This window comes from Hetaerina americana, unplaced genomic scaffold (assembly GCF_022747635.1).
Source record: "Hetaerina americana unplaced genomic scaffold, ioHetAmer1.1.p SCAF_7, whole genome shotgun sequence".
NCBI classification, from domain to species: domain Eukaryota; kingdom Metazoa; phylum Arthropoda; class Insecta; order Odonata; family Calopterygidae; genus Hetaerina; species Hetaerina americana.
This window is the reverse complement of record NW_027287316.1, coordinates 50,270,545-50,284,450: the sequence shown is the minus strand read 5'-3', so window position 1 is coordinate 50,284,450 and position 13,906 is coordinate 50,270,545. Positions and strand designations below refer to the sequence as shown.

Genomic DNA, 13,906 nt, shown 5'->3' with positions numbered 1-13,906 from the left:
TCTGCATTATTCTAAGAGATCTGCCTTGAGTTTTTCATAAGATGTTTGTGGCCTCTGTGTACTTAATGCTGTCTTTTTTCTGTATCTGAATTTTTTGGGTCCCAAGTTGTGTCCATTTTACTCTCTACTGTTTTATTTATTTAACATTTATTGATATATCTTTAGTGGGTCGCGGTAGTCCAGTGGGTAGAGCTTTGGACTGCTGACCGGAGGGTTCCGGGTTCAATTCCCGGGCAAGAGGCAGGAGCTGCAGGTGCCCAGAGGCAAGGCAAGGCACTCTGGGCACCTGCAGCTCCACCCAAGCTAAAGTGATTTTTCGGATACCAGGTCTTCCTGGGAAACCATAACCGGCACAGGGAAAAGAACTGGCCCCCCTACCCTGATGTGTGAATTTTTACATGCCGTATAGGGCTTAGTACTGGGTGATCTCTACCATCACCTACTAAACCGACCTTCGGGTTGATTACTGTGTTTATGGTTTTTATGGATATATCTTTTGTGAACTTTTGTGACATTTTGGTAAATAAAATAAACTTTGAAGAATAAGTAAACTATGGTAATGATGGACCCCATTGTGTAAGACCCAATCCATTCCTCCAATTGGAATGCTTCAGTAGACATTTCCTTTCTTATGCTCGCCATACCTGTTAATTCAACATCCAACAAATGACTTTTTCAAAAGTCTGTTGCTCCCTTAGATGAAACATGAAATCCGAGATGTATGCTTTCAGCATTGATGGAAATTTTACCAATAGTTTTCCCATGGTCCCCTCAATTTGACATGAAGTTTTACGATGGATAGATAGACATCATCAAGACAAAATGTATGTAATAATCTTTCACGAATCATATATTTGTTGTTTTATTCATTGGTTCACAGACATCAGCAGTGTCAGTAGAGAAGCTTCAATAACACCACCTGTTTTCTCCAAAGAAATTCTTTTACGTGAAAGTCTTGTGATGAACCGTATAAGTGACTGTTGCGGGATCATTGTTCTCTTAACCTAAGTTGTTCATTTGTCTGAAAATTAATGTTAGTCTATATTTTCTCGTCTAAGAAGTCAAAGCATTTTATTATCTTCTCTACTGCATCCGTTAATCAACAATTGTACCAATGTAAATTTGGTATTCGTCAAGTTGATCATTTTGACCTAATAAATAATGAATATGCATATACCTATTTCGTTAAAAGCTCCCAAATACCACTTAATCTGCTAATTAAATGGCTAATCACCATTGGCCTATATCATTTTTGGACTGTACGAACACAATTTTTACTGATTAAACTGGTTACTATTAAAACTCCGACCACTAAATTAAACACTGTGACTGGTGGTAAGACTCCGGCCCCCTCACTTGTAATAACAGCGGGCGGAGTTTCAAAGTTTGGCATCAGTTAGCTCCTCCTGATGGAGTGGCTCTGCTCTCTAGTTCGTAATAGCCCTAATGGTATCATAATATATTATAATGATTCAATGAAACTCTGATTTGACTGTGCAATAAACATTTTGATGTGGAAATGTTGTGGTTGGTAAATCAATCCAAGGATAACTCCTCATCCATCTTTTTTTTCTAGGTGATGCTTGATATTTTTGAGTCAACCCTGCCAAATGCATTGCTGACTTGGCAGCCACATAGTGTAAAAATTGCAGATGGAGCATTACAGGGGGATGGCACTGATATGCCTAATAGTCCTGTAATGACTGGTGTAAATGGTGAAGTGACTCAGCCTGGCTCACCAACTTCTCCACAATTCATTGGTTCTCCTTATTCGGAACCTGAATCTCCAACAGTGTTGCCCAGTGGTGTGCCTTTGCATGGAATCTTGAAAAGAAGCAACAGCGTACAGAGTGCATCCAGTATATCATTAGGAGCTGAAGATCTTCGGATCACGAGAGCTAAGGTATTTTTATATTTTAGTAACTTATGTTAGGTGATAGATGTGGATTAAAATTGAATGTGAAACATAATTAGCTTAGCTCCAATCATTCTGATTGCAGCCTACAAAGATGAAAATTTTAAAATTACGTTTTTTTTTGCCTAGAAAAAATGAAAAATGCCAGCAATCCTCAGTTTGAGTCGTATGAAAAAGTTACTCTGTTATTGTCTGTGGATCTGAAATTGTCCTATGGCCAAAATTGAATCAATTTTTTCTTTGTTCTAATCTTTCCTTATCTGACATGGGCTAAGTTCTTGTAATTTTTAGATTGTGATACAAAGGTAGTTAGAAAGGTTCTCAGATTCACCACCAGTGGTAGTACAATGTTTCCTGTGAAGTAATATGTAATCCTTGGTGAGTAAACATGTAGCAGGTTAGTGGCCTGGAAGGAGATCTGTGGTGCGGACACCTTTCTGTTGTTGTTCCCGTGTAGTGATTTATGAAGATGGAAAGAATTGAGATTCAAGCAGTGATTAAATACTATGTAAAGAAAGGTATGAATGCAAACGAAATACTTGCTGACTTTCAGAACACTCCGGGGAACACTCCTTTATATTAAACTGTTGCTGAGCGCCAACGTTTAAGTTTGGTCGGGACAGCTTAGATGATGATCATGTAGTGGACAGCCAAAATGTGCCACCACCCAGGAAAATCTTTCATCAAGACAATGCATGGCCCCAGGAAATGTTGTTGCCATTGCAAAAATACATTAACTTAGATACAAATTTTTGCTGCACAGGCCTTATTTGCCTGATTTGGCTCCATCAGATTTTCATCTCTTCCCCAATCTCAAAATTTTCTTTGGTGGATGGAGATTCTCTTCAAACAAAGAACTAACGCCTGAATTAGGTAGGTAATTTGCAGGCCTGAAGGTATCTAATTTTCGAGATGGGATTAAGATATTGGAACATCACCGGACCAGGTACATCAGTGCACAGGGAGTCTACATTGAAAAATAAAAAAGTTTCACTGAGGTAAGTTGTTTAATTCTACAGGGTTCGTCCGGAAAATATGTGTACTGAGCTCGGGCAAAAAAATTTATTACACTTTTACATATCTTAGGCTAATATTCCTTAAAATAGGACCCTTGTGAGTCGATACACTTGTTCCAGCGGCGTTCCCATTCCTGGAACGCTCCCGCGAAGGCATCATCGGGAACCTCTCGAAGACTCGTCGTCGACCTCTTCTCTGCCCTCCACGAACATCTTGTGCCACCGAAAGATCATGTTTCTGGTCATGGCTGACTCCCCGTAAGCCTGGTTAATCATACCGACAGTTTCGGTAGACGATTTCCCAAGCTTTACCGCAAATTTGATGGAATAACACTGCTCCAAAAACTTCGTCATCGCGTTCCGTGACGTGGGTCGAGCGTGGAGGTTTGCGTTAACAGAGCTCCTCACTACACCACAGCTCAGAGCCGACGGCCTTTTTCAGCGTTGCTTGCCAACATACCCCCTCCAATCGCAGCCCATCAGAGTGGTGCTGGGCACGCCTGGAGCGGCAGGAAAAAATCAGTAGTCAGTACACTTATTTTCCGGACGAACCCTGTATTCCATTTCGAGAACTTTTCTAATTCCCCTCGTATATTGAAGGAAGATGATGTTAGGTACTGATCAATGCCAATTCTATTTACATATTCATTTTTAACTGCTGATTACGCCACTCCTTGTTTTAGTATTATTTTAAAAAATTGACGCGATGATGCAAATTTTCTGATGCATAAGTTCAACTTGAAAACAAGGTGGTATCTTGTCTACTCTTCTTTCAGTGAATTTGACAGTGTTTGGTTAGGTGTTTAGATTTTCTCGAAACATTTAAGTACATACATCTGGTTAACTGTGAATTTATGCATCCCAAACATGTCTTTTAGGATCCAATGAACATTATCATTATTTATTATGTTCACCTGTGAAGGAAGTGCTCAGTACTCTTATGGAAGTTATTCATGTTTACAAAAGCAATATTACCTTGGCAATAGTATTTGGTGATAAAAATTAGCCCTTAACTTGTTCTTGAGGTCCATTTCTATAAAATACCTTTATTTTATTGGTACTTCCTTATTCTGGTACTTTCCCTACCAAGTAGAAAGTACCTTGTAGTAGCTAATGTACTCTTTTCTATTTCAGATTGGTCCTGACCATAAAGTGTTTTCTGGATTGCTAATCAAATGTGTCGTTCAGCTTGAGCTCATCCAAACAATCGACAACATTGTATTTTTCCCTGCAACTTCTCGAAAGGAAGATGCTGAGAATTTGGCTCTGGCTCAGGTAATACCTTTGAAAATTTGCTTGATCATTTGTAGATAGTAAAATGTGTTAGCTTAGATATCTGAATAAAAAATTAATTCACTGTAGTTTCGGATTTTTCTAATTTCTTTATTTACACAATAGTCATGCTATTGCAAATCACTAGTAAAGATAACTTATTCATTAGTCAAAGCTACTGGTTAATTATTGCATGTATTATTGATGGGAACTAAATTGAAATATACAATCTTCTCTTGGAGGTATATTTGGAACAATAACTCCGCACCTTATAGTTAGAGTTAGACAATACAAGATTTAGACATTGGTTAAGCATTTCAAAAAACCCTGTTGTATCTTGGGTTTGATGCAAAAATTCTTATGTTGCCTATTACTGCAGAATTGAAAAATTTGTTCAATATTTAACCAAGCATGTCAAATTTATGTTTGCCATTAATGAGGTGTACCATCTTAATTTTCCATTGTGAATTATTAATAGTGAATAAAATTGCCATTGTCTTTATTTTTTCTTCTTTGTTAATGGTTTCTCTTTGTAAGTGATTACCTTTGTTAAGACAAGGGAAGGGGTATGTAAAACATGCATGTATTATTATTTTTACCTTTTATTAGTTATGTCTCTCTCCCTGGAGTACAACCTTGATGTATTGGAAGGGCTTGTGTATTCTGATGATCTTTAGACCTTGCTGTTGGAAGGAATGATCATTGCCTCTTGTTAAGTCACACATGCCAGATAGGTAGATAGGTCAAAGGGTAGGAGTCAGGCAAAATCTAATGTTCACAGTCTGTTCCTTATTGAGGCCAAAGCCATTTCAGTGATGGTGTCTCATTAAAACACTGTTGAGGAAGGTAATGGGAAACCACCTCAATTAATTGTCCCACGAAACAATGATAGTCAGAGATTTGAGTATGAGCATAGCAGCTATAAGACTTGGTGGGCCATGTGTTCTGCTGGAGGCAAGGATTCTGTGGTTGTCATCTCATAAAATCCTTGCAAGGCAAAATTTACAGCAGTAATACTGAAAAGGATACTGAACCAGTTCAAATGAGGACTTGGAATGTTAAGGACTAATAATTAGGTGAAAATAGGTAGGTATACCTAGAAAATGCTAGGGAATTCAAAAAGATATCAGTTCGACCATATTGTGGTTAACACGGATTTGGGAACACCCTGATTAATTTGCACATTATTCTGGAAGTAGAACGGGATGGAGATAATGATTCAGTGCTAATGAAGTGTAATGTTAGATTCAAGAGGATAAAACAGGGAAGACAATTGAGTAAATGGAATGAATGGGAATGATAAGAAAGCATTATCAGCAGGCTATAGAGAAAATCATGAGGAGGGGAAGGAGCTGGGTACGACAGAGGAAAAATGAGAATATATCACCAAAGGGATATCAAAAGCCAAAAACAAAACTACAGGAACAGGATACTGGAAAAGAGTGAGAAAACCATGAATTATGGTGAAGATTGTTAGAAAGATGGGCATGAGAAGGAATTAGAAGAATGTAAACACAGAAATTTAGGTGTTAGGAAGTATAAAGAGTTGGATAATAAATTGAAGTGGGAAACAAATAGAAATAAAGAGCTGCAGGAGAAGATTCAGCATGAGAATATGGAACATTTACAAAGCAAGATTTAAATTACGGCTAATTACAATAAGGTGAGAAGTAATAATCATGTTTGGTGGAATTAAGAGAGAAAGGAAGTATGCCGGATTGGCAAAGGGTTTATTATAGTGTCTGAAGTCAGGTTGTGTTCTATTAGGTGAGGCCAGGAAATTTATTGTTGTTTTCTTTGGCCATTCAAAACCTACTTTAAATGGTAGAATACAGAATAATATAATGATTGATTATCCTTTTTTTCTTTCATTTCCTTCAATTTAAACTTGGGAACAACTTATTTATTTGGAATGTATGATATTTGTCTCTATGTAAATTTCATAAGTGTTGAGGTTGCATTTATTATGTTCATGTATGTAGCTGCTTTTTTTCCCCTGCATGCAAGTTTTCACCATAATAGAAAGTAAAACTTAAAAAACAGATTCAGGCGAGATGTAGTGGAAGTTTGTCATTTTGAGAAAAACAAATTTCTACTTTTCCACAGCTTTATTTGTAACATGCAATATGTTTCAGTTCATTGAACCATCTCCAGGAAAATGACAAGATTGAAATTGTGTTGAATTGAATATTGTCTTGTACCCGAAGATGGTTCTATGAACTGAAACGCATTGTGCATTACAAATAAATCTGTGGAAAAGTGCAAATTTGTTTTTATCACAATTAAAACTAAAGCTTCTGACATTTCTGGCACCCCTTTATTGACTAGTTAGCTTTTGGTTGTTTACATGAGAGAGCAATTATCCATTAAAATAAGCTTGTTAACTTCACCATTTTTTTACTCTAATTTTATTTATTTTTCTTTAATGTAGAATAACTTATAATTTCTTTGGTTGAAACAGTGATTCTCTCTAATTTGAAATTGAGTGTTGTTGTTAAACAGCCATTATCCCCTTCCAATGGCTTGATGCAGGCTGACATGCTGCACGTTGAGGCTGGAATATCAGGGCAGCAGAAGGAGGAGCAGGGAATGTACCCAAATCTAAGTTCTACTCACCTCTTATTGCTCACTGATTGCCTTCTACGTTCACATCGTTTTGCCAAAGAATTCAATTCAAATCATGAGCAGAGAAACCTTCTTTGGAAAGCTGGTAAGTTTGTTTCCCATCATTTAGATTCATTGGATAATAATTAAGGAATCATAGTGCATTGTTTTTTTGAAAGATCATATTCATGAAGGTGTGGGTTGTGGTAGTCAAGGAGGTAGAGCATTGGACTGCTGACCGGAGGGTCCCGGTTTCGATTCTCGGGCAAGGCACTCTGGGCACCTGCAGCTCCACCTAAAGTGATTTTTCGGGTACCAGGTCTTCCTGGGAAACCATAACCGGCACAGGGAAAGGAACTGGCCCCCCAACCCTGATGTGTGAATTTCACACGCCGCATAGGGCTTAGTACTGGGTAAACTCTACCATCACCTACCAAACCTGCCTTCGGGTTGATTACTATGTTTATGGTTTATTTATGAAGATAAAAATTATTAAATTGCTGGGAAATACTTTTATGTTAGTTTCTATTATTCCACTTCATTTATAAGGCTTTGAAGTTCTATTTGGGTAGATATTTGATTGCTCTAATGGTTGATATTGTCTTTCATGGCACATTTCTATCTCTGAGCTTATAGAGTACTTCGCAAATCAAATATATTTCAAACTTTTCTGTTTGTTGTTTGTAATTAAATACTTAGTAATTTTTCTCTCTTTTTATTTTTATGATTGATTTTGATTTACTGGATCATTTTCAAGGTGAAATTGCAAAGGTTGCCTTAAGCAGTTATGTATTATTTGTGAGGGAAGGGAGGAGGAGTGTTGAGATCGAAGGATAGCCACTGTATACTGACTCACCCAGGGCTGATGGTGACATTAGGGAAGGTAGCATTGAATATAAGGGTCAGGCAGCAGGTCTTTTGGACAGCATGTGTATGCTACCATGGTGCGGGGAAGGGACGAGGATGGAAGAGATTAATAGATGTAAAACATTTGATGCAAATGGAAAACATCTTAACTAACATCATGTGTAACACAGTAGTTGAAAATGAGTGTTGTACAATTTCAAAAGTTTGTAAGAAGTCAGACTTGAAGCCTTAGTCTTATAAATGTATAATTAGAGCAATTAATTGTGGCCAGATCCTCCCAAATATGGTTGGTTGATAACGAAATATCCAATTACCAACAATAGATATCATGCTATTTCCTAAAGCTAAGCTCAAGGGAAATTCTTATTTTAGATTTATACTCTTTATGGAGTAACAATTATTCAACTTGTGTAGGAAAAATTCTCAAGTACTAATTTGTTAACTGTTGACAATTTATGATAGGGGAGCAATGAGGAAGTGATCTTCTGCTATCTAGATCATAGGAATGCAGAAATGTAAAATTAATGTGTTTACTGTGGTATTAAAAATTGTTATGTTCCTTAATGCGTGATGTGAGAAAATATTGCCAAGTCATACCTAGTGCTGCTTCTGTTAACCACACCCCAATAAGAGCCTCAAAACTGTTCTTCTCTACTTACAGTAACACATATCTATTGCTTAATTATGTTACCTACTCCATCTTATCATGATCACATTGAAATTTTGAAATGATTGTAATGTGGAAATCCATCATTATCAAACTTTGCTCAGCGTCACAACATTTGGCATAGAGTGATTATCTGTTAATTTGATAAATTCATTGGAATATACCTCTAGTATCTGTAATAAACTTTCAATGAATTTTTGTGTATTTTAAGGGTGTTGATTAATTTTTGGTTCATCTACTGTATCTTTTTCTCCAGGTTTCAAGGGTTCATTAAAACCAAATCTCCAGTTACAAGAAACTCAAAGTTTAGCATGTGTCCTACGAATATTGTTTAAAATGTACATGGATGAACGCCGGAGGGAGGCATGGCCTCTGATTCAGCGTAGGCTGATACATGTGTGTCGAGAAGCCCTTGAATACTTTCTCCGACTTCAATCTGAAGCACACCGTGATGCCTGGACATCACTTCTTCTTCTCGTGTTAACAAGAATATTCAAGATGTCAGATGAAAGGGTATGGCATATTTATGTTATTCTACAGTTCATGTTTTGTTTGTTTTCTGTATAGAATTTAATGTAATTCTAGTTAAAAATTCAATTGGCTAAATATTATCAGTGGGTGAAAAACTAAGAAAAACCTAAAAATTTGGGGAGTTCTTTCCATAAAATTAAAGGCATTCAGCATGTCTTGATTAGAAAAACATTTTTTTAAATGTCTATTTAAGAAAGGAATTTTCTGTCATGGTTACAGTGCATAGTAATAGAACATGGTAATAACAGTGCTTTTATTTTATATTCAAACAGTTTTATTTTATCTTATTTTAATTATGAATTAATAATTAAGGTATTAGTGTATTTTTTCACTTTGAGAAAACTTGTAGTTAAGCTCTTTGACCACTTGTGTATGTTGAAATTATTTTCCCTTGTTTGTGATTTTCCTTTTGCCATCCTAAGAAATCTGTATAAAACTGATAAGGGGTGCAGCAACATAACTTCCTTTTTTCAAATGCAAAACGCTTTCAAAAAAACTGTTTGGTTTTGGCACCCTGTATTACTTTGGTCCATGAGATTCAACCTTGGAACAGTGTAATGATTACTATTGCCATGGTATCACCTCCAGATAGTGTTTTTAGGATTTTTCTTCATTTTTGTTTGGTTTTTTATAGTGAAAGAGTGCACCTTGAGCTATATTTTGACTTAATTTTCACCATTGTTGAATCTAGATATGTCTTCTAATTCTGTCTTTAAAGAATGGCACCACCCATGATGAAAAACATTGTGGAATGACATTTTTGATGTAATTATCTTTGTCATACTACACTGGTTGTCAAAATGTCATGCAAAAGTCCTCATGACATTTTGGGAAATTCATCCCGTGCTAAGGAACCTGTGAAGTGCTGATTCTCCCAAATTTTCTCATAAATTTTCCTACCCAAAATTTCTTGCAGATGGAAGGGTGCCCTATGTTTCATCTGTGCACTTGTAATACTCAGTAGGTGTAGTGCCTCTTCCCTCCTTTTGAGTTGTTAAGTTATATTTAGTCTGTGCTGAAGTGGAGAGCAAAGTGGAGAATTATGCCATGAAGGGCAATGTGAGGGCTGGTATTAGATGTGAAATCATAATAGAGCTTGATATATTCAGGAAATTTACTGGTGTGGTCCTAGCTCTCAAGGTCTAAACAAAGAGAATTCTGGGAGCAGATTTTACATGTCATTCACTTTTGCTATTTTGCTGTACCTAGTCTGTATACAATAATGACCAGTTTTTATCTTGTCCTTGGCAGTTTGCAGCCCATGCTTCCAGTTACTATCCACTTCTGTGTGAAATCATGTGCTTTGATCTGAAACCAGAACTGCGATCTGTGCTCAGAAGGTTCTTTTTACGGATAGGACCCGTGTTTGGAATCACTGCCAGTCACAGTTCAACAAATGGAACGGGAAATCCTCTCTCAAACACACAGAACCCTCCAACTGGGATCATCCAGGCAGGAGTTAAAACAGAGATATGATGCCGGCCCCCCGATCCCAGAGTCTTGTTCCTCCCATTGCAACGGCAACAGTATCAGGGCCTTGTAGCCCCATTCTCGAGCCGTCGCAAAGCAGTCCATTGGCAGACTGCCACGGGTATATGAGCCCTCACTCCTTTGGCTGCCCCCATTGCATTCCAGTGCCTGAAGAGTAGTGGGAGTATTCATTAGTTTTGAAAGGAGACGGGAATAAGTTCTTCCCAGTGTTATTCCGTTCCTCTTTGTGACTCCAGAGCTATAAACATGGGGGGAGGGGAGGAAAAGGAGATTTACTTTTAATACGTTGTGAGATGGGGAAAAAAGCCTGGTTTGTTTTATTGAGTGTGCTCGCATGTAACACTAAACGCATTGAAGAAAAAATGTAGTTGGGAAAAGCTCTGGTGAAAGAAAAATATCCTAAACCCATTCCTCTTGAGGAAGTATGCCTATTATTATGTTTTTGAGCCTTTTAACATGTTTGAATATATATAGTCACTTCCTTTCTGTATATTTGTGAATTTTTCATTGCTGTAGCAGATCCTGCAGCATTCTCCATTGTTATTTATTAGTTCATTGTTTTCTGAGGCATCCCTGTATGTGTTTATGGGATATGGGGAGAAATGTAGGGTCGCTATGAAGTAGAAAGTAGTTTCCTTTTGTTGAGGTGTGAGAACACAGTGACTGGGGATCTAGGCCAAATTTTGATGCTGAGGTCAGCACCAATTATTTTATATATGGCACTCCTTGTACTTGAGGATGGATAATGTTATCATTATTCCATCATGTGACCTTCAAGAATGTGACAGGTCATGAGGAACCAGAACTAAACAGTATTGTTCAAAGGATACTTTTTTTTAAAACAATTTCCAAAATTTAATGATATTGTTACATGTTATGTTGCGTGTCTTTAAAGACTGAGAAAAGATGCAGTGAAATCTTGTAAGCATTGGTTCATGTGCTGGAATCAAAAATATTTATTACTCACCTTCTTCCCTCCAGCATTAAGTCCTATCACCAAAATGTAGTGAGAAAATTAATGAAGTGATAGAAGACTTGATAATTTTGGGCACCTTTTCATCTTGGGAGTAAAGGTTAGGGAACAATTGTAAATACATGGAATGCAAGTGTGAAAAATATAGTCATTATCTACATTTCTGTGATTAAAATCTCCTGAAAGACTTAAAATGTTTATTTATGAATCAACATTTGTATAAGAAAAGCTGTTACTCGACAAGAGCCATTTGTGGTTTTGCTAATAATGGCTTCACCATTATCTTCTATTCTCAAATGAAATTAGAAACATGTGTTGTACACATTTTGAAGTTGATTAAACAATCATAATGGATCCAATATAGTTCATAAATACCTAAAAATATGTCCTATGAAGTTTATAGGAATGATAGAATATCTCCAATGACATTGCACAAATGTTTCAATTTAATGCCATTGGGGAAATGATATGTTGTTCTATCATTCTTTCAAACTTTACCACTGCTATAAACCTTACAAAGTTATGGCTGAATGTGTTTTATAAAATGTAAATTTGATATATACATTACATAGGAGTATTTACAGTTTAATTTTAACTATTGAAGAGTTGATGGTTATTTTTAATCATTGCAAAATGAAGATGTGTTGTGCCTTTTTGTTTGTGGAAAGGCTTGTAAAATATTATAATTAAAGATGATAATTATAATTTATTCTTATAATTTGTGCAATAGCTACAGCCTTAACCGTGTTACTAATAAAAGTCTTTAAATAAATTAACCCAATGAATGAAAATATTATTCTTTATGATTTTTCACAAGGAGGGAGTTGATGATAGGGACGTTGAGTAAAGATATTAAGAAAAAACTCCTAAAACTTCGTTATGCAGTGCAGCTATGTACTGCGCGGAAATGTGGCCATTGAAGCAGGAGGATAAAAACTAGATAAGAGACTTTTGGAATGTGGGTGTGGAGAAGAATGGATAAGGTGAAATGGACCGAGAGGAAAACAAATGAGGAAGTACTTGGTATGGTGAGGAGGACGGGTTTGCTGGGAGAAATCCTATGGAGACAGGAAAAATGGATGAAGGGTGATGGGATGTTGAAGACTATAATAGAGGGGAAGGAAAGGGCAGGATATGGATGTTGGACAGGAGGAAGTAAGTACTCTGAGATGAAGAGGGACCAGATGTAGAGTAGGTTGCTGGATTTCGTGTTTTGTTGGGAGTCATAATATATTTATTTGGTAGTTATGTCCATCCAAAAACCTAACCGGTAGAATAACCTATAATATTAATAATTGTGGGATCCCAAGTTGACATGATATTATATTTCTGAAATTGATGCTGGGTTTTTTGAAGCGAAAATAATTTCCCAAACTTTGTTTCACTTCATTTCCACATGTAACTTTAAACTACAATTATGTGAAATTTTTCAATAAGTGATTACCTGGTTAATTCTACCCTCACATTTCAAAACTAACATTTTTAGGTTCAGAATCCTTAAATAGTTATACAGTGGAAGAAGGGACTGTGAAGTCTATCCTGCCGCAATAAATCACCGTCTTAAGCCCTTCGTTTTTCCCCTACCTCATGTACTTATGTTTTAGGCACGGGCGTGTTTAGGATTACAGTAATAGGAATTATTACAAAATTATGTGCTTTGATTGTGAATTCGAATTTTCCCTCTTGATGAAATTTTGAATCAGAAAACATAAAACCCAGATGTATAATGGTAAATAAATATTTGCAGTTTTCATAGCGTGATCTTTCTGCTGTCCTAAATGACAAGTGATGAACGATTTTACTTCGTTCAAATTAGATATCGCTGTGTTAGTATTTCGGCGGTTAGATGGAAATACCGTAACTAGGCAAAGTTGTTAAAATATTTTTCCAGTGTTGTAATGAATACAGCGTTAATTTGCGGTTCGTTTATTGAATTTTTATTTTGAAATTCTTTTATACTTAAGTTTTATCTTCCTCTGCCTGTGATATTTTAGGGATTGCAATTAATCGAGTTTCACAAGAGTACAAGTTTGTCATTGAAAATCAAAGTACTTATATTACCAGCAAGGATATTCCGTGAGATATCTCTGTCGTACATTTTAAAGTTATCTATGCTATAGCTCTCCAGAAGCGTGTTTGCAAGCTTACTTATTCGTTTATTATATTTTGTGGCAGGCTCACGGAAAAAGTAAACTAGCAAATATTGATGGAATCTTTTATCCACTTTGTTGTAAATTTTAAAAATTTAAGCGTTGTTAATCGACTGATTGTCGATGGCTTAGGGATTAATCCGTTCTGTTGGATGGCCGGATATAATTTCACAATTAGTGGTTCGGACAGTGAATTAAAGTGTACGTTGCATCCTAAGTATACAGATCTACATTAAGTCCTCTATGACGAAGAGCTATTTGGTAATTATTATTAATTATCATTAATTTTTTATTATTGCTGTTAAATTATATACAGCACTTGATAAAGTGGCATATCTTTTATTCGTAAAAATCATCACGCATCATCGTTGGAGCTGCTGGTTATCCACTTATCCAGATGAAATCCAACAAGGTGGTCAT

The 13,906-nt window shown here is 36.4% G+C and overlaps 1 protein-coding gene across 4 annotated transcripts in view; it reads left to right on the top strand.

The window, feature by feature from the left end:
* The window catches only part of Sec71 (ADP ribosylation factor guanine nucleotide exchange factor Sec71), a 56,490-nt gene extending 44,449 nt beyond the window's left edge, over nt 1-12,041 (top strand). For 2 of the 4 annotated variants that reach the window (XM_071595837.1, XM_071595835.1), the window contains 5 exons: nt 1,577-1,903; nt 4,066-4,206; nt 6,706-6,913; nt 8,598-8,854; nt 10,124-12,041. In XM_071595837.1, coding sequence (XP_071451938.1) covers nt 1,577-1,903; nt 4,066-4,206; nt 6,706-6,913; nt 8,598-8,854; nt 10,124-10,348 — 1,158 coding nt within the window. In that variant the 3' untranslated portion in view covers nt 10,349-12,041. The remainder of the gene's footprint in view (nt 1-1,576; nt 1,904-4,065; nt 4,207-6,705; nt 6,914-8,597; nt 8,855-10,123) is intronic. The other 2 variants (XM_071595838.1, XM_071595836.1) reach the window with 1 other exon arrangement.
* Nucleotides 12,042-13,906: the final 1,865 nt, after the last annotated feature.